Source organism: Castor canadensis, chromosome 10, assembly GCF_047511655.1.
Source record: "Castor canadensis chromosome 10, mCasCan1.hap1v2, whole genome shotgun sequence".
Taxonomy (NCBI): Eukaryota; Metazoa; Chordata; class Mammalia; order Rodentia; family Castoridae; genus Castor; species Castor canadensis.
The window spans coordinates 80,992,609-81,014,139 of NC_133395.1; the positions used below are offsets into that span (position 1 = coordinate 80,992,609).

The 21,531-nt window shown below is 42.0% G+C and overlaps 1 protein-coding gene across 5 annotated transcripts in view; it reads right to left on the reverse strand.

Moving 5' to 3' along the window:
- Positions 1–21,531, reverse strand: part of Cryl1 (crystallin lambda 1) — a 121,531-nt gene that overhangs the window by 65,056 nt on the left and 34,944 nt on the right. For all 5 annotated transcript variants that reach the window (XM_020177707.2, XM_074043673.1, XM_074043674.1 and 2 more), the window contains one exon: positions 21,385–21,511. In XM_020177707.2, the coding sequence (XP_020033296.1) occupies positions 21,385–21,511 (127 nt within the window). The remainder of the gene's footprint in view (positions 1–21,384; positions 21,512–21,531) is intronic.

Genomic DNA, 21,531 nt, shown 5'->3' on the forward strand with positions numbered 1-21,531 from the left:
AAACTTCATTTCTCCTAGAGTCTTAAGACAAAAACAATAAAACAATTATATACATGCCCTTTTGGAAAGCAAATGAGATGAGAATCTTTTCTCTTTCAAGTTTCTAAGAGTACAAGTTTGTAGTACTATTGTACTAGAGGTAGTCCAATAGTCTTACTTTAAGGAGATTATATATACATGATTTTAAGATATATATAACAAAATTTCCCTCTACACACAGAAGTTGTTTTAGATATTGAAAAGGTATTATAATTGTGGAATAACAATTATATCTGGTATATTATGATACTGTGATACACCAAGCCAAATGTATCACAGTATCATAAAAGAATATTGTGTGGCCAATGCAAGAACAGCCCTGAGAATTACAAAGCAACCTGGAACATTTATGTTCAAGAATTGCTTCACTTTGATGACAAATGTATACCAATATAAAAGATTTACATGAAAAAAGAAATACAAAATTGATATTAATGGTGACACAGGTTGAGTATCCCCTGTCCTAAATACTTGGAACCAAAAGTGTTTAGGATTCAGAGCTTTTCAAATTTTGGAATATCTGTACAGGCTTTAACACTTGGGCACTTCTAATTCAAAAATCTAAAAATCCAACATGCTCCAAAATCTCAGATTTCACAATTACACAGCCTAATTTCCCAATTACACAATTATACAGCCTAATTTCCCAATTATACAATTACACAGCCTAATTTCCCACTTTTGACTGAGATGTAGAACTACAAACTATTGCACTTTCCCTCCACGTGAAGGAGAACAGTGCAAAGCCAGTGATGAGTGGCCATGGACCTTGGCCTTGGGACTGAGCAGACAGCAGAGCAGGGGCAGAGGCAGAGCCTCTGGGTTTCCTGTCTGCACACTGCTGTTGGAGCACCCCATTTTTAGGAGTTGCTAAACAGGTACAACTGATGTGGAAGTTTCCAGACTTTCAAACACTAGTGAGTCACTCAAACAAACAAAACATGACTTTCAAACCTGTGCTTGCCCACATTCGCTCCTGAACTAGTCCTAGGCTGGAAGAACTGAGGAACCTGGTTATCTCAGGGACCTGGGCCTGGAAACAAGAGCGTGCTTGTGTGCCAAGGTCACTGACCCAGGGCCTGCAAAGCTGACCTGCCAGCATGCCAGCCTGGTCTCCATTATAAAAAGAACAACATGCCCTAGAACAAGACTCTGGTTAAGGTGGGGCTGGGGGAAGTGCAAGATAGAAATTCCCATAAAATTCTATAAAGATTAAGAGAAAAGAGGAAAGCCGTAAATGGGGAATTTGTGAGGGCAGCGGGACTCAAGGTAACTCATGTTTCATTTCTTATTTTATCATTGTTCATACAATGAAACAACGACTCTCACCTATTCTAATATCTTCTCAGGAAAGTACCAAACACATATCAAGTTCATTGACTAAAAGTGAAGGGACAAGTTTTGTGTGGCTCACTCACAGTGCTGTCAGTGAGAGGTGCAGGTTTCCATTTCTTAATCTCTAAAGAAGGGGATTCCTACTTGTGAGTTGAGATAGCACAGACACAGATTGAAAACATCTGGCACACAGAGAAAAGCACAGGATCTATTCTGAATGCCACAAAGGACAGTTGACATCCACGACAGATGTCACAATAGCTACTGAGGCTGTCCACTTAAGGGCTAAGGGCACTCGAGTTTTAAGGCAGACACTACATATTTTTCATATCTTTCACTTTTAGCCATAACAGTGGTGATTAAAAGGCTTAGTAGGTGACTCAAGGCCACCAGAAACCCAGCAGCAGGTGGCCTCAGTGCTACCCTGTCCTGCCCTTCCCCCCCAGGGTGCAGGAAGAGGAATTATTAACTTCCCTCTAATATTTGAGTCATGAAAACAGCAGATATTCCACAAGCAATGAATTAATAGAGCAAAAAACACATTAGAGTCTTGCCAAAAGCCATTCCAGCCCATATTCGACCTCACACATAATTCACATGAAATCCCTGTTCATATAAGTGACTATAATTAATAGTTCTTTAGCCAAACCAATTAATTAAGGGTTGGCTTAAGGAAAGAACGAGAGGATCACTTGGGAAGAAATAAATGCTCCTGCCTTCCCCCTACCCCCCAACCACAGGGGTCCCTAGGCTGCTGAAATAGAAGCAGCTATGGCTCTGCTGTGCCCAGGGAAGGACCCGCAACTCTGCTCCCAAAGGCTCATGGATAGGCTGCTGTTGGGGCTCAGAAAATGGTGCCTCGGAGAATGGTGCTTTGACATGCTGAACATACCAGGTTCAAGGAACCTGGAGGGACTTTGGAGCTGCCTCAAAGTCAAGGTCTCCCCACTTTCCCTTGTTTCTCCCCCAAGTGCAGGGAGATCTCTCTGCAGTTCCCTTATCTGACGGAAGGATCTTCTTCCAAAAGAAGTGCAATTGTCTTCAAACCCTCTCCCTTAGGAATCTCATCAACTAAAAGTTGTCACACAGACCTCACCCATCCTCCTGAGGGTGGCTCTAGAACACTTTTTTTTTTCCACAAGACAGCAGCTTTGATGCCGCTCTGTGGCCACAGCCCTGAGTCGAGAGGAACCCTGTCCCAGGTTGTTGTGTGTCCTTTGGGTTAATTCATTTCTCTTGAAAATCACTTAGCACTGCCCTAAAATTCCCTCTCTCCTAAGAGAGTACTGATCTCTCATGGGCTTTTGTACTTCGCATGGTGCCTGTACACGCTCATGCACCTAGAGGCCTGCAGCCTTTCCTCCTACAACCTACTGTCTGTTGGTCTCAGTGGACTCAGTTAGGGACAGTGTGGGCATCCTGGACTACTTTGCTTGGCTCAGAACTCCTTCTAATGTGTCGCTTCTCCAACACATGGAGAAGGAGGCAGTAGGCAGCAGAGTTCTTACTGTGCCTAGCTCATAGAGGCAAGTCCAAGTTCTGCCTGGGAGCTAGGACAGTGGGGAGTGTAGGACAGGACCCAGCCTGGAGAAGGGAATGGTGGGCAAAGGGTCTCTCAGCACTCCCTGGCCCACCACCACCCCTCCTGTCATCTTCCCCTGGAAGGGCCAGTAGAGCACAAAGCTTCCAACTGAGTCTAAATGCTGTCTTTGTGAATGGATAATCCATTCGGCCATTAGTAAATCTTACCAGGTTCCTGCCACATGCCAGGCACTGTTTTAGGTGCTGAGGAAGCAGCAATAATAAACACAACAATCCGAAATACTCCTCAGGTATTGAGGTGCCAGTTGTTGGGGAGTGGAGAGTGCACAGGTATAATGCTGCTTAATGCTACCGGCCTCGCACACTTGCTGTAGGGACTGCACTGGATCCTATGCATACGGTGAATTGTACAGGATTCACACACTCCACTTACCATTAGCAGCAGGTCACTGGTGACAAGCAAAGAGGGGCCATGCCACCCCTGGGGAGACCTGTGTTCCATGGCTCACTCTGGCAAGGCTCAGAGTTATGGGGAGAAGCCCATGGCCCTAAGAGAGAGATTCCTATCCACCAACTAACAGCTCTCTGGTAAGATTTTTGAATGTCTGGGAGTCATTCAAAAAGCAAGGCAAGGAAGTATAAAAGCTGCAAGAAGAACCAGAACAAACTGCAGGCAGGGACCTCACTAAAGGAAGGGGCTCAGTCCATGGAAAAGGCAACAGGAAACAGGCTGTATCCAGAAAGGATCCGGCCTGGCCTGTGTCACCCACTCTGTGCACAGGGCAGTGCCTGGCATAGGAAAGGAAGGGCAGGCGCCACCTCTTCACTCACATGCTGACCCTCAGAGGAAGTGGGCAGTAGCTGCCCCCTTGGTGAAACAGCACCAGTCACTCATATGCCAGCACGTGTTCTCCTGCAAGTGTGCACTCTATATGGCTAACCGCCAGGGCTTCTGAATAACATGAAGGCCTTACTCCTAAAAGGCAAGTCACCAACTTGAAAGAAGACTATACATTTCTTAAATAAGAAATGAACAGAAAATGTATTGGCTCACAGGTCTGGAGGCTGGTAAATCCAAGATCAAGGTGCCTGAGTCTTGTGAGAGCCTAAAAGAAGACTTTAGATACTATTCCCACCCCCAGTGGGTCAAACAGATGCACAGCCAGCAAGTCTCTGAATACTGACTTTCAAATGAGAATAAACAAGCATAGCTGTGCAGAGTCAGCAGATGCGAGTCCCCAAGTGCCCAAGCCACTGGGGGAGCAGGAGAAGCCCTGAGAGCTGGGAAAACCAAACAAACAAGGGTGGGATGGAGGCTTCCCATAGCACTCACTGAACACCAGGGTCCCGTGGACTTGCGCCAGTATGGAAGGAGCTCTGCCCCAGGGTCATTGTCTTTCATCAATATTAAATTCCCAGTCAGACTTCCTCACATGCCTTATGATCAAATCTTTAAAGGGCAGAGTCCCTGATGTGTTCAGTAACACACACAGTACCTAATGGGCTCAGGCAAAACAACCGCACACCAATACCCATAAGGGAACACTTTGGAGAAAGTAATAGAATTTACTATTTTCCAAGCAGAAGATATGTATGCTGTGCTGGGATGTGGCTCAGTGGTATAACACTTGCCTAGAATGCGTGAAGCCCTGGGCTTGATCCCTAACACTGCCAAAAATGTGTGTGTGTGTGTGTGTGTGTACATGTGTGTCAATGGTCACTTTCAAATGGGCTTACTGTGTCTCTAACCTGATAATAAAATCAAACCATTATTTCCCTAGCTTGAACTTATCTATTCTACTTAACAGATTTTCGCTTATTTTACCTTTGAGCACTAATGGAGCAACCTACAACTTGTACAGCATAAGAGCTGATTAGGTTTCAAGCTAGACGCATTACATAATCAATACAAAGTCGAAAGTTTGAGTCAGAAATATTATCATTCCATTCTTCCAAAAGAGTTGGGTGGGGTTCTTTTAAAACAGGGACTTAGGCTTCTATGTTTTAAAGTTAGAAAATAACTAGGGTCACTTATTTAGTTTTACAAACTATTTTAGAAACCATATTAAGGGTATGGTGGCTCATGCCTCTAATCCCAGCCACTGAGGAGGCAGAGATCAAGAGGATCAAGGTTCAAGGCCAGCCTGGGCAAAAAGTCAGACACCATCTTAACAAATAAACTGGGCATGGTGGTGCTGACCTTTGGTCACAGTTACATGGGAGGTCACAGGTAGATGGATCTCCAGTCCAGGCCAGCCCTGGCAAAACCACAAGACTCTATCTGAAAAATCACCTAAAAGCAAAAGGGCTGGAAGTATGGCTCAAGTGGTATAACATCTGCCTAGCAAGCACAAGGCCCTGAGCTCAAACTCCTCAAGAAAACACACCAAAAAAAAAAAAAGGAGAGAGAGAGAGAGAGGAATAGCAACAGTGGGACACTGATGTACTCAAAAATTGGAACAATGTTTTCATCTACTGATTAATAATAATCCTTTTAGAGGGCAATACAGCCAACAAAGCACGTTAACAGACAGGAAGGGGAAGAGGAGCATACAATGTCACCCAGCAACATGTGTCTAGAAATTCTGTTTTAAATGGACCTGCCCTTAAAACAGCAACCCAAAGCATGGACAGAAGAATGACACACAGGGATGAGGAAGCAAGTTTAAGTTAAGGCACTGTCCAGACACGCAGCCGCAAAAAGCTGGTTTTCTACACCCCAGGTGATTTCACTGCGACATCCACTCAATAAACTCTTACAGACATCAGAAGAACTACAGACCAATAGAATAAGTGTTAATAATACAAGCAGTACCCACAAACACTCTTAAGAAAAGACACACTGTGACTACAACTATAAAAATGACATGTGAAAGGAAACTGGGAGTGATATCCATGAATGTAATGAGTGGGCGTTGGGGTGGTCGGATTAGACAGTTTCTCCTTTCTAGTTCCTGGACTTCGTTGTTAACATTCCTAACGCTTTGTTGGTTTATAGTAGCACTGGGGTTTGGAATCAGGGCCTCAAGCTTGCTATGCAGGCGCTCTACCACTCGTGCCTCTCCACCAACCCCTCCTAATGCTTTTTAAAGGGATGGTCTGTGAACTAACACATCCTGAACTCCTTCTAGCAACTGGCTTGCCCTGCTGAACATGGTGATGGGGAACCAGGAATGCTGGGCTGGCCTCGGCTCCAGCCCTGGGCGATGCCATACTCCTTGCTTCAACACCATTTGCAGCTCACCCACAAGCCAAGGGCCACTGGTGTCTATCACCAACAACTGTATCTTCCTGCACTGCAGGAAATACCAAGTCACCTCACCAATTCTCTCTTTACTACAATCACACCTAAGCCGAACTCAAAATCACAACATGGGTAGGTCCCAGTCCTCCAGACTTAAAAGACATCAATAAAGATGACAGCAGTGACTAAAACTCTGTACTACTACACTGTGCCCTTGCTGTGTAAAGCAAAAGCCAAAGTAAAGTAGAACTTCAGACTGTTCTGACTTCAGGTTTTCGAACATTCTGTCCTGCTGTGTGCAGCTTCACTCTAGTCCCAGAAGGTCAAGATGAAAGAGAAGAGATCAATGTTTTCCTGATGACCTTGCAGGTGCCAGCTTATGGGCACAGGCAAGTCATCACCCCTCTCATCACCTTGGGGCCAAAAGGCTGCACAGGCACATATGGTTCAGGGAACAACCAGGCTGGCCATTCTTAGGCTTTACTTGCAATCAGATAGAATGTAATGAAGGTACCCCTCCTTTTTTTCCTTCAGTCCTGGAGTTTGAACTAAAGACCTTGCACTTGCCTGGCAAGTGCTCTATCACTTGAGCTACATCCCCAGCACTTTTGCTTTTAGTTTGTTTTTCAGACAAGGTCTTGCGCTAACTTTGTCCAGGCTGGTCTCAAACCACTAACCTCCTACTTCTACTCTCTAAGTGTCTGGGATTATGGGCGTGAAACACCATGCCCAGATTTGCCCTCTTCTTCTATAACTTTATTTTAGTTTCTTTATATTTTGACTAGTCACTTTTTCCAGTCCTGTTTGGTCATTGGAAGAAGCTAAATACAGTCACATGTCACTCACTGACAAGAATACCTTCTGAGAACTGCATCGTTCAGTGATTTCAACTTGTGTGAACACTCTCGAGTATAGATGCACAAACTTAGTGGACTAGGCTAACACTTCACAGTCAGCTTTCAGTATCCCTGGACTCTCTTCCATGAACTTAAGCAACCATGAATCAAAACTATTCAAGGGCCAGGGCTGTAGCTCAATGGTAGAGGCTTGTCTGACACATGCAAGACCCTGGGTTCTGCCCCCAGCATTATAAATATATATATATTAGAAAAAATTATGCCTGTACTGAGCATGTATATACTTTATCCTTGTTATTACTCCCTAAACAATACTACTTAGATAGCATACACATTGTATTCATTATCATAAATAATCCAGAAATGACTTAATGTATGGGGAGGGTTGTGTAAATTCAATACAAACACTATGCCATTTTACATAAAGGACTTCATTGTCCTTGGATTTTGGTATCTGCAGGGGGTCTTGGGATCAATCTCCCTTGAACGCTGAGGGATGACTGTGCTTGAGAACATTCCTGGTAAGTAAAGCATAATTCCCGCAGCATCACCGTGAGGTAGGTGCTATGATCTCCACTTGACACAGATGAAACTGAAGGACAGAGAGGTCAGTTTCCAGCTGAAGGTCACTGCTGATAGAGCTGAGACCTGAGTTCTAGATCTCAGAGCTTTCAGAACCAAACTGTACTAGAAGTGGGGGTGGGGGTGATGAGAGTGTTGCAGAGTGGAGAAGGATGCTGGGGAAAGGACATGCTTCCCACACTCTCAGCAGGGGTCAGCAAACCACACCCTGGGGTCAAATCCTGTCCATGCCCTATTTGCATGTGGCCCACTAGTTAGCAATGGCTTTTATGTTTCTGAAAGACTGTAAAACACAAATACACATAAATAAATAAAAACATGCTACAGAGACTGTACCCAGCCCTCAATGCCTAAAATATTTATTATCCAGCCCTTCATACAAAAGATTTGCTGACCCTTGTATTAGAGTAAGCTTTATAAGCACTTGAAAAGATAAACTGAGGCACATTAAAATTTTAAACAGCTTATTTGAGCAAACAGTGAACTGTGAATCAGATATCACCAAACCAGAAGAGGTTTGGGGTTCTGCCAGAGAAGGAAAGGATGGACACAGAAAGAGAGGAGAGAAATTACTTGATTGGTTAAGATTGAAGAAGTTGTTTTATGTGGATTATCCCAGTGGAAAGTCCCTGATTATTTGACTAATCTTCAGTGGCCCTTTGTGATTGGCAAAGGTTAGGTTTCCTTTGGTTTACCCAGGAGCCCATGCCATTGGACCCATCTCAGCACAATGGGCCCCAATGAAGTTATCTTAGCACACAAATGAATACTATGCATATAGACTGTCTTGATTTCTGCTCTTAGTCTTCAGGCCATAAAGATTATCTCAATGTTAAACTATCTTATTTCCTAAGCACTAATGTTCAACTGTAAAAATATATTATTTAGCTAATAATTGAAGTTTATTTCTAAATGTTTTCCCAGACTACAGATGTACACAAGTATATTAGTATACTTGTGTATACTGATGTATACAAATATATCAGTATGGAAGGATAAGGAAAAAGTGGTCATAATATTATCAGTAAATATAAAATTTAAATTTTAAAACAGATTATAATACAATTCCTGCTGAAAATTCAAGTGTTAAGTCTGTAATGTCTGATTACAAGAGTTCTAGAAGGATAAATGAACTCCAAACTTCCAAATGCTCATCTCTAGGGACTGGAAAAAATAATTACACCTTCTATCTTAGACACATCAAACTTACAACGTTCCTGCCTCAGCCTCTTAAGCACAGGGATTACAGGTACACACTACAACCCCCAGCTCACTTTTGAAATTCTTAAGACAACAATAAAGTGTTTGGATAAATGCTTTTCCTATTTTAAATATAAACACTATATTCCAGTTTACAAAATTAAGAACCCATGGGATCCCACTCCTTCCTGGACTGTACAGAGCAGAGATGAGTGCTGCTCCAACCCTAAAATTTTCAAGTCAGATAAATCACAAAAGCCTAACTTGAACTCATTAGGGTTCAAGTCTAAAAAACCCAAATATAGCTCCCCCTTACTCATTGTGGATAAGTTCCAAGACTTGTTGGGGATTTCTGGAACTATGGATAATACCAAACCCTATATATACTATGTTATATACTATACTATGTTTCCTACCCATATATTCTAATGGTAAAGTTTAATTTATACATTAGAAATGTAAATTTATACATTTAATTTATATATTAGACCATATATACTCATGGTCAAGTTTAATTTATACATTAGAAATGGTAAAAGTTTGACAGCAATAACTAATAAAATAGTGCAATTTGGCTTAGTTAGCATTTCCATTGCTATGACAAATACTTGAGAAAAACAACTTGAGAGAGAAAGGATTTATTCTGGCTCATAGTTTCTAAGGTATCCGTCCATCATGGCGGGATAGCAGAGCAGGGAAGCTCACATCATGGCAGACGGGAAGCAGAGAAAAAGAATGCCCATCCAGGCCCCATCCGGAGGAATCGTGCTACACTCATTCAAGGCAGCTCTTCCCCGCTTTGATTAATTCTCTCTGGAAACTCCCTCACAGATACACCTAGAAGTATGCTGCACTAATCTCCTAGGCGCTTCTTAATCCTCTCGAGGTGACCATCATGACTGACCATTACGGTATGTTGTAAGTTATGAACATGGGATCTGTCTTGAAGGAGTCAATATAAATATCTGTATTTTCAGATCCTGGTTGCCTGTGGGTTACTGAAGACACGGAAAGCGAGGCCATGGATGAGAGGAACCACTATAGCCTGAAGTGTAAGACAGGCCCCTTCAAGGTCACATTGGGACAGACCCCTCAGAGGATACAATGGATAGGTTCCCTATAGCAGAACAGATCAGAAAGACCTTCCCAGGCATCAGCCAAGCAGGGAAGAAGTCAGCTAAAATTTGTAATGACCTGCTGAGGGCTGAGTGTGTGCTAGCGTGGGTACAGACACAAAGCACAGCTCACGTGTGCTGAGGGCTCCTCCCAACTGGGTCCTCAGGAAGGCTTGGAGGGCAGACAGCAGGGTACAGGGATGCAGGAGCCAAGTGGTCACTGATGCATGAGAGGCCACCAGCTTTGTCACCTCCTCCCCAGTAAGCAAAGACCCACTGCAGGGGAAAAAGGAAAACATCTTCCACCATGGGGAAGGAGCAAGAAAATGCCCCAGGTCACGAACTCTATTTGTAGCAATGTCACTAGAGAAGTGTTCCAGGCAGGGTCACTGCACAAAGTCAAGAGACATTTCTGGTAGTCATCACTGGGGTGGGAAAGGGGTGCTACTGACAATGGGTGGGTACAGGTGAAGGCTGTTGTTAAACACACTACAATGCACAGGACAACATGAATTACCTGCCCGAGCCTGACGCCAGTGGCTCATTCCTGTAATCCTAACTACTTGGGAGGCTGAAATCCAGGGGATCACAGTTTGAGGCTAGCCCAGCAAATATTTCATGAGACCTCCATCTCCAAAATAACCAGAGCAAAATGGAATGGAGGTGTGGCTCAAGTATAAAGCCCTAAGTTCAAACTCCAGTCCCACAAAAAAAAAAAAAAAATACCTGCCAAAAATCTCAATAAGTGCCTCGCTGAGAACTCTGCACTAGAACATGTGACCACTGAGGAAGCAGGATAATCTCTCCTGTACAGGTGGTTTGGCTGCCATGGGTAAGCAACAGGACCATTGAAAAGGCCCCTCCAGAGGCCAAGGCAGACAGAGACTGCTAAAAATAGAAGGGGGGGACCAACAGTAGCAGCCTCCATCTGGGGAGGGACAAGGACCTGGAGACAAATCCCGCTATGGGATAGGGCAAAGCTGAGGGGGGAGAAATACTGAGAACACTCCAGAGACCCTTCCTCCCCAGCCCAAGACAGTGGAGAGGCATTTGGGAACCGGCAGACCTAAGGTGACTACGGAAACAGCAAACACACCTGCAGTTGGCTCCACAACTAGATTGACTCAGTACCCCATGCCAACAACCCAGCAGGAAGAGTCAAGGTCAGCATTCTGTGAAAAGTTGTTAGAAACACAAAAAGAAAAGAAGTAGCCCTTGTTGTGAAACAAAGCAAATAACAAAGATTCAGTGATAAGCCAGACACCGAACAATCTGGCAGGAAATTTAAAATAACCAAGTCAATAGGTAAATGTTCTAGTGGCAAAATGAACAAATGAAGAGAGACAGAAACTGTAAGACAGTCAGATGAAAGAAATGAAATGACAATGACAAAGATAAAAGTGCCTTTAGTGGCCTAGTGGTCAGTCTCCAAAATGGTCCAACTATCCTTGCTTCTAGGAATTCATGCCTTTGTCCAGTTCCCACTCCCTACCCCACCAAACAGGCCTGACCTGTGTTTCCAACAGGATAAAGAAGGAATGACACCTTGTGACTTCTAAGACTTGGTCATGAAAGTTACTGCAGCTTTCGCCATGTGCTCTGAGATTACTTATCTGCTACCTTGTCATAAAGACTTGTCAGCAGCTCTATAGAGAGGCCCACAGAAGAAGAATGACAATCGCTGATACATTAATTTAGCCACCATGTGAATGATTCATCTTAAAAATGGTCCTCTAAGCCCAACGAAACCTAAGATGACAGCAGCCTTGGCGAATGTCAGCGTCAATAGAGAATGAAGCCAGAATCACTCAGCCAAAGATCCCTCATGTAATGTGTTTATTGTTGCTTTAAGCCATCAAATTCTGGGCTAATGTGTTAAACAGCAATAAATAACACAAAAATTTATTACTAGACACTTACAGAGATGAAAAAATAAACTAAACACAGACATAGAAGAAAGCAGAAAGAAAGGAAGGAAGAGAAAAGAGAACAAAGCATCCAAAGATTGCAGGAAAACATGAAAACATTAAATATTCCAATACATCTGTAACTGATATTCCAGAATGAGAAAAGAAAATGGAGCAGGAAAAGAAATTTGAAGACACAATAGTCAAGAGATTTCCAATATAAACAAAACCACAAATCCAAGAAGGTCAGAGAGTACCAACCAGGACAAATACCAAACACATTCACAAATACACACTCATACACATCATATTCAAATTGCTAAAAACCAAAGATACGAAAATCTTATGTGGAGCATAGAAGAGAGAATACATTAGACACAGATGAATAAAGATAAGAATTAGAGCAAATCTGCAAATCAGCAGATAATCTAGTGACATCTTTAAAGAACTGAAAGAAAAACAACACAAAATTCCATAGAGAAAAAATGCCATTCAAAAATGAAGAAAAAATAAATTTTTTTCAAACAAAAGCAGAACTAATTCTTTATGAGTAGATTTACACTATAAGAAATATTAAAGTCTTTCAACCAGAAGGAATATAATACCAAGAAAAATTTCAATTTATATAAATAAAAAAAGGAGGCTGGGGTGGTGAAAAATGTAGATAAATGTAAAGTTTAATTTTAATTGCTCTAAAAGTTAGTTGATTGTATAAAGAAAAATATTCTGGTTTATAAAAGGAAAGCTACGGCAACAATTACACAAAATATGGAAGGAATTATGGGAGCAATTATTGTAAGGTTCTTGTATAACACATGAAGGCAGACTATGGTTAATTAAAAAGGAACTCTATGTATCCTATATAGTAATCACAAAAAAATTTAATAAGTATAGCTAACAAGTCAATCAAGGAAATAAAATGGAATGATAAAATATATTCAATGTTAAAGCCAGCCAGAAAGAAGGGTGGGGAAGTTTTTTTAATGGAAACCAATAAGCAAGACAGTATATTTTAATCTTCAATTACATTAAATTTGATACACTAAAAACCTAACTAAAAGACAGAAACAAAGTGGGGAGTTGATGGTCATGCCTGTAATCCTAGCTACTCAGGAGACAGAGATCAGGAGGATCACAGTTCGAAGCCAGTCCAGGTAAATAGTTCATGAGACCCTGTCTTGAAAAAAACCTTCACAAAAAAAGGGCTGGTGGAGTGGCCCAAGGTATAGGACCTGAGTTCAAACTCCAGTTCCAAAAAAAAAAGACTAAAACAATCAAGATAAAAAAAAGTTACGATCCAACTATATGCCGGGTTTGGATTCACTGAGAAATGAATCCACCCTTATGGCTGTAGAACGTCCATGTTTTTTTTCCTCAATTGTGCATAGAGTAAGTAGACAAAAAATCCATTGGAGTAGAGAAATCCTGAACCATACTATCAAGCAACTTGGCCTAGCTGATATTTATAGTTCACTTCACCCAAACAACAGAATACATATTCTTTTTGACTACACACAGAATATCCACCAAAGTAGATCAGAATTGAAATCATATAAAGGATATTTTGGGACCATGATGGAATTAAATTAGAAATCAATAAGAGAAGATATCTAGAAAGTGCTCCAAAATTGTAAGCTAACAATCTATGAGTGTAAAAGGATGTCACAGAGAAATTAGGAAGAACTTTTAATTCAGTGAAGGTGAAAATACAATTATCAAAATTTGTTGCAGCACCCATTGTTGCAGTTATGACAGTGGATAAGTAACCGCTTCTTTTAGAAAATACAGGTCTCAAATAAATTTTCTGAAGTTGTATCTTAAAAGAACTAGAAAAATGAAGATAAATTAGATCCAAATCCAAATTAGATCCAAATCAAGCAGAAGGAAATAAAACTAACAACAGAGATCAATGAAATATAAAACCAAAATAACTACAGAGAAAGTCAATAAAACAAAAAGGTAGTCCTTTGAAAACATTCATAAAACTAATAAAATACTTATGCAAAAAAGAGAGAAAACACAAATTATCAGTATCAGGAAGAAAGAAGAAACACCAATACAAATTCTAGACATTAAATGACCATAATTAATACCTTTATTCCCATAAATTCAAAAATTTGGATGACATGGACAAATTCCTCGAGAGACAAACTTCCAAAGTTGACTCTAGTAGAAACAGGTCACCTGAATAGTCCTATGTCTGTTAAAGAAAGTGAATTCACTGTTTAAAATCATTCAACTGAAAACTAGAGGCCTAGACAGTCTCACTGTAAAGCCTGTAAAAAGAAATGCTCTTCCAGAAGACAGAAGAGGAAGAACATTTCCTAACTCATGTTATGAGGCCATTATCATGCTACTACAAAAACCAGCTGAAGAAATGATGAGGAAATAAAACTTTAGGGGCTGGTATCCTCCTAGATATAAGAATCCTCAACAAATATTAGCAAATTAAATCCAGAAAATATAAAATATAAGTATAAAAAGGATAGTACATCGTGACCAAGGGGGGTTTATTCTAAAATAACAACTCTCATAAGCTGGAATTAAAGGGAACTTCCTCAACCCGAAAAAAGGCATCAAAAGAAAAAAAAAAGGCTGGGGGAGACTCTACCATTATAATTAGCAGTAGAAGACAGAATGTTTTCCTTCATAATCAGTAATAAGGCATGAGGGCATGCATGTCTGATCTTATACTCCTACTCAGCATCATACTAGACAGCCAAGTCAGTATAATAAGTTAAAAAATAAATACATAAAAGTCAAATCAACTGGAAGAGAAGAAATAATCCTATACACAGACACATGAAATCCAAAACTCTACCAAAAAACTATGAGAACTAAAGAACAAGTCTAGACAGGTCATGGCATGGAGGTTATTATGTAAAATTTAATTGTATTCCTGTACAATGAACAAGTGCAAGTTAAAGTTTTTCCCAATAGTCTGTTAAATGCTTCTGCATATATCTAACAGAATATTCAGTGAAGACAATAGAACACATGAGAGAAAACTTTTAAAGTCTAAATAAATGGAGCGACATCAGACATGTGAGTTGGAAAATTCAATGTCGTCAAGGTACCACTTCTCCAAACTGAGTTACAGATTCACCAAAACCCTATCCAAAATCTCTGCAGGATTCTTCTTCAAGAAATTGACAAACTGATTCTAAAAGGTAAAGCAACTTGAGGAGCCACAATTTTGAAGAATTTATACTATCTGGTTTCAAGACGTACGTACTATAAAAATATTACAGACACATAGATCAGTCTAGAAATAAGCCCCCCCCATATCTGGCCAACTGATTTTGACAAAGGTTCAAGACATTTCAGTGGAGGAATACAGTCTTTTCAAAAATTGATATAGCAACTGAATGACCTTTACTCTGTATAAAACTTAAAGCTATAAAACCTAGAAGAAAACAAGAGAAAATCTTTGTGACCTTGGGCTGGACAAAAATTCCAAAGATAGGACAGAAAAAGCATACTTCATAAATTAAACGACTTAGATTGGAATTCATCAAAATTTGAAACTGCTTTTCAAAAACACAGGATTTTTACTAACAGCATAAAAGAATTATCAAAGCTCAATAATAAGAAATATCCCAATTTTTTAAAAAATAAACAAACTAAAAACACAACAGGATACAGGGGGAAGGGCACTCTGATAGTACCAAGGACTGCAGAGGGGGCAGGACAGCCACCCTGCTTATGGGAATGCATGGAAAATGGGTTCTTTATTTTTTAATTTCCTTACAAATATAAATATATGTTTACCATATGACCTGGCCATTCCATTTCTTGGTATTTAACCAAGAGAAATAAAAACAAATGTTCATACAAAAATCTAGACCCATATATCTATTCCAACTTTATGCATAATCGCTAAGAATGAGGAACAACTCAAATGATCTTGAGGTGGTGAATGGGCAGAGGTTGTGGTATGGCCATACAATGGAGTACTATACAGCAATAAAGGAACCAAATTTCTGACAAACATACCACCACATACAAATTCATATTCATTTCACTCAAAAGGCTGCATAACATATGATTTCACTTAACAAAACATAATGGAAGACAAAACCACAGGGATGAATCCATATGCGTGGAGGCCCAGGCTCAGGGAAGGGGGAGGAGAGGACCACCCTCTGTGGGCAATGGGAAAGCTCTGAAGCCTGTGTTGTGTGGCTACATGATGACGTCTCCACATCTTGGGGGGACTGGCTCCAGGACCCCACAGACACCAAAAGCCCAGGCTGCTCGAGTTTCTTTAATAAAATGGTGTCACTTTCTTAGAACCTGTACACACCCTCCTGCACACATTAAATCATTTTGATTACTTATACTGCAGCTAACATGATGGAAATCTTATGCAGAGCTGTATCGTTTGGGGATGATGACAAGGAAAAGTGTCCACTGGATTCAGCACAGAGGCCATTCTTTTCTAAACATTTTCAGGTCATGGTTGGTTGCATCCACAGATGTGAACCACACATCCACAAAGCTGCACAATGTCCCTGCCCCAACCTACACTCAAGGCCCTGTGATTAGACACAAGTTCCAGCCCTGGGGCTTGCTGCAGTACACAGGCCTGACTGTATGTGTGTTTGTCAAATGTACACAACACTAAAAACTAAACTGTGCCGCTTTATCATGTGTAATGATACTGTAGTAAACCTGATTTTAAGAAACAAGCATGGTGGTACTTGCTTGTAATCCCAGCACACAGGAGGCTAAGGCTGGAGGAGCCCAAGTTTGAGGTCAGCCTGGGCTACACAGTGATACCATGTCTCAAAAACAAAACAAGGGGCTGGGAAGGTAGCTCAGTGGTAGAGTACTTGCCTAGCATACACAAGGCCCTGGGTTCCATCTCCAGAACCACAAAAGTAAATAATTAAATAAACAAAACAATGGGGAAGAGAAAAGAAGAGACAAGGACAAGTGAAATTTCAGCTTCAGTGCAGACCCCATAACAAGCTCCGGGCTGGCCTCCCATGTGACCTGTGCCAGCTGAACCCCCTCCAGGCTCTGAAAGTCCTTATCAAATGACTAGCATTTTCCAAGTCATTGAGGTGAGGGCCAGATGCAAATTCCCATCATCTACGTGGACACAAATCATTTAACTTCTAGATTTCAGCTGTGGCCCTGACTCGGTGGAAGCAAATTCCATATAAATGTCACAAATCAATGGAAGGTCCACATGGCTCCCACCACTGCTTTGACCCCCAGCCTGCAGTGCCAGTGATCAGACAATGACTGTGCACTGTGCTAGTGAACTGTGATGTCTTTAGGAGTCAGTACTTTTACACAGTCTCTTCAGAATCAACTTATTTTTCCAACACAGATTTTCTTGCCAAGCAAGATTTGATTTCAAAATTGCAGTAAGTTCTAGAAATTCAGGTTTCTTTCTTGCCTGCTCCCACATTTCATTAGAGATAGCAAACTTGACCTATGCTCCCACCCTCTAGGGTTTGGTAGAAGATAATCTACTGGGGAAGAATTGCACTCAATCAAAGCCCTGATTTCAAACCTCAGTATAATCAAAACAATAAGAACAACAAAATGAAAACATAAAATGAAACACTAATAGTCACTAGTATAAAATGTGATTGTCAAATATATCAAATAGTTGGATGTGGTGGTGCATGCCTATAATCCCAGCACTTGAGAATCTGAGGCAGGAGGATTTTGAGTTCAAGGCAAGCCGGTTCCAGGCCAGCCTGAGCTACAAAGTGTGACCATGTCTCAAAAACCCAAGGGTTGGGGATGTAGCTTAGTGGCAGAACGCTTGCCTAGCATGCACAATGCCCTGGGTTGATCCCAAGCACTGCAACAAAAAAGAAAAAGAAAACATTATCATATAAAGAAGTTGTGTAACTATGCCCAAGGAAGTGAATCATGTAGCAAAAATTCAATATCCATTTAATTTCCTTACTCACCTTTCCCTCTGATTAATTTCACTTTCCCACTGCACCCCATCCTTGGAGGATTCTAATCCGAGTATACATTGAAACCCAACTCTTTATTTCTTAAGGGAAACACTTGCATACATGTGTCAGGATAAGCACTCTAGAAAAGTTAACTCCTCTCATCTAAGTAGCTCTGGGGTGGCTTCCACCTTTTGTCTCTTCTCTCCACTGGCCGTGTCTCAGATCGAGTAGTCTACTCAGCAAGCCCAGAATGGACCCAGGCACTTCACTTCCCCATTTGTCTCTTTCTGAGCCATGGTCGATACCTCTGTCCCCCCTCTCCAAGCTCAAATCCTGTCTTCCTCCAACCTTCCTGCTGCTGTGTGTCAGAACCACTCCCCTGCTGAGTTCCTCTCTGTGTTACTGGAGGAACAATTTCTGAAGAATGCAGTCCCTTACAGGAATTAAAGCCAGACAGTTTGCGTCATCCTGCTCTGTTTCCCTGTCCTTCTACTGCCTGGTTCAGTGTCACTGTGCATAATATATGTTTCTCAACATGTAAGCACATTCACTTTACCGGTAACACAGACAGCCTTTAGGAAGGGGCACTTTTCAGCTCTTACTGTGCATAAAAAGCTATATTGTTTTGTTCCATGTTGTTTGTTGATTGCCAAAATTGTGTGCAAAGAGCCATGTTATAAAGTAATTCCCATTCTGGAGAATTTTCTGTGTGCCTTATAAGGTGGCATAAACTTGTCCCTTAAAGGAAACATTTGCCTTAGACTAGAGTCATTAGGTGTCTCATGTTGTGCAGGGTTCTCTAGGTTTAGAAATGTTGGAGTAGGTGCCTTAGTCTGAACTAATTCAATCAGACTAGCCTTTGACATTTACAGAAATCATCTGGTAGACTATTTGTTAAAAGTAGAGGAGTTAAAGAAATTTAATATACACTAGCACGGTAGTGCATGCTTAGAGTCCCAGCACTCAGGAGGATGAGGCAGGAGGATGACTTGAGCCCAGGAGTTCAAGACCAGCCTGGATAACATAGCAAAAAAAATTTTTTTAGCTGGGCATGGTGGCTCACATTTGTAACCCCAGCTGCTTGGGAGGCAGAGATTAGGAGGATCACAGTTCAAACTCAGACTCCCCACCATAAAAAAGAGACCCAAAGTAAAAAAAATTAGCCAAATGTAGGGGTACATACCTATAATCTCAGCTATGTGGGAGGCATAAGTAGGAAGATCACAGTCTTAGGCTGGCCCCAGGCAAAAAAATCAAGACCTTACCTAAAAAATAACTACAGCAAAAAAGCACTGGGCATGAGGCTCAAGTGATAAAGTGATTGCCTATCAAGCACTAGGACCTAAGTTCAAATCCTAATAACCACAAAAAAACTATTTTAACATAGATATATTCATTATTCCTGGTGCATGACTTTGCACCTGCCTGTGCTGGGGAAAAAAACCCAAAAAACCTCTATAAAGAGGACTTTTAAAAAAGAAAGGAACATAGCAAGTGGAACCACAAGGACCCATTACAGAGGAAAAAACCCTAAATGTTTGAGAATTAGTTAACTGAGGCTGGGGATCACAGATGGATTCAAAAAGCTGTTATCAAATGTGTCGAAGAAGCAAAGATGACGTAATCTGGGAAATGGCGGGAGACACTCAAGAGCAACTGTGGCAGTGACAACCATTGGAGTGAATGCCGATGTCACGGCAGACACCAGAGCAGGATACTGAGAGCCATTATACCATGCTTAAACCGCCACCCTGTAACTGACGAATTAGACGAGTGTGTATTTATAATATGCCACCTCTGCCATTAAAACACTATATGCTCTGAGCCCTCCCATCAGTGGGTTCCTCAACCACGGACAGAAAATGCTTACACACACAAAAACTGCATCTGTTCTGAACACGTAAAGCATTCTTCCCCTCATCATTCCCAAAACAGTGCAGCGTAACAGCTGCTCCACAGCACTCACACTGCAGCAGGCACCACAGGTCATGTGGACGTGACTTAAAGTAACCAGAAGACGTGCGGGAGCTTCTACACAGCCCTGCGCCATCTTACATAGGCACTTCAGCATCCTTTGATTCTGGTGCCCAAAGCGGGGCTGGGTCCAATCCCTGGGCATGAATATATCTTGCTTACCACAAAAGGAGCTTGTCTTTTTAATCCTCTCCTTAAAAGTGGGGCCTTGCCAATCAGGAGGGTCCTGTAGATGTGGGTCCAGATGGAAGGCCTCACTGCATGGAACCAGTGGTGCCTCCTCACTTGTTAAGTAGAGCCAAGAAGCTGCCAAAACTGCAAGACCCTGTGCAACAGGTCAGGGCTGGCCCTGGGCCCACCTGGCCAGAGGGTTCAGAGACAGGAGCTCCGGGGCAGGAGATGCCCACTGCCTTTGCCACTGTCAGGACAACAAATCTGAACTATCCTACCTCAAAAACCAAACCTACATGAAGAAGCTGCTCTGCCAAGCCTGGAAGCTTCTGCACACTCCAGAAGCTCCATTAGCTCCTACAACATCAGGCGGTGTGGGAACAGGACACCTGGAAGCCTGCTGGGTGCCCTCTGACCCCAGTGGGTCCTGTGGCTGCTGCAGCCTTCATTTCAAAAGATGGAGACAGGTGCACAGGCCCTTCATCACAGGGGACACATTCCAAGGCCCCAGCCACTGCACACAGGGCTGAACCCACTTACTCTGGGTTCCTATACATTTATACACTGGTCCAGTAGGAGATTAACACCAGTAACTAATAATAACAACATCCTGTAGAGAGAATTCAGTAAGTGTGGGCTCTGGGAACTGACACTGACTTTGATGACTAAAACCACAGAAAGCGAAATGGTGGCTAAGGAGGAACTGCTACATACCAGGAAGAGGGAAGGAATCTAAGAGCAACCCCTCAGTATCTTCTGTTTGGATATACATTGGCTGAAACAACAAGCCACAAAGACCTGAAAGCCATCTCCTGTGGTACGATCTCAGAACAGTGGCTGGCCATAAAACACACATGGCCTTTTTGACTCTCTCTCAAATTCTCCACTCGAGTATCATAGGGACATAAGACATGCACATCTCAGAGCGCAAAGTATGGAGAGGGGTTTTAGGTAATTCACTTGAGCCTTCTAGCATAAGGGTGACCTTTGCAACAAGGAGGTAATTCCTGAGGTTGGGGGTCCTTAACTCAGGGGCAGGCTCAAGCTGGAGCCTGTGAGTATCCCCGCAACCCCAGAGCAACTGCCTCTCCAGCTCTCAGCTGAGCGAACAGCACCACGGGAATTCCTCTTTTTTTAAAGTGAAGTTGTTGGAAACACTAGATGTAAATGAAAGGTTTTCTTCTGGACAATTTCTATTAAGTTTTTACTTAATTACATATGAGAACAAGAAAGTAATCTTTATTTAAGTTGATAAAGCACAGTAAGTGCTGAGTCTAGAAAAATCTGTTTTTGCTCAAAATTGCAACACTCCTAAGATATGACATTGTCACAGTAGTTTGATCCTGTATAGAGGATGTTTTGATGTCCCTGTTTTCTGACAAATAAAACAAAATTCTGACGTTGAAGGTACAAAATGTCCTCGCCCTGTTGTGTCAGAGAGGAGGGAAGCTGGCTCCTGGCCTTACACCCAGGTGCTGGTCCTTCTCTCACCTGAATGTGCACAGCGCCCTCTACTGCCTCGGCAATGTTGGCGCAGCCACTGATGAGGGACAGCTGCTGTTCAGCACTCAGGGAGCCTTTCAGAGCGCCGCACTGCTCCAGGGACTTCATCTCCTTTCTGAAAAGAAGCACAGAATA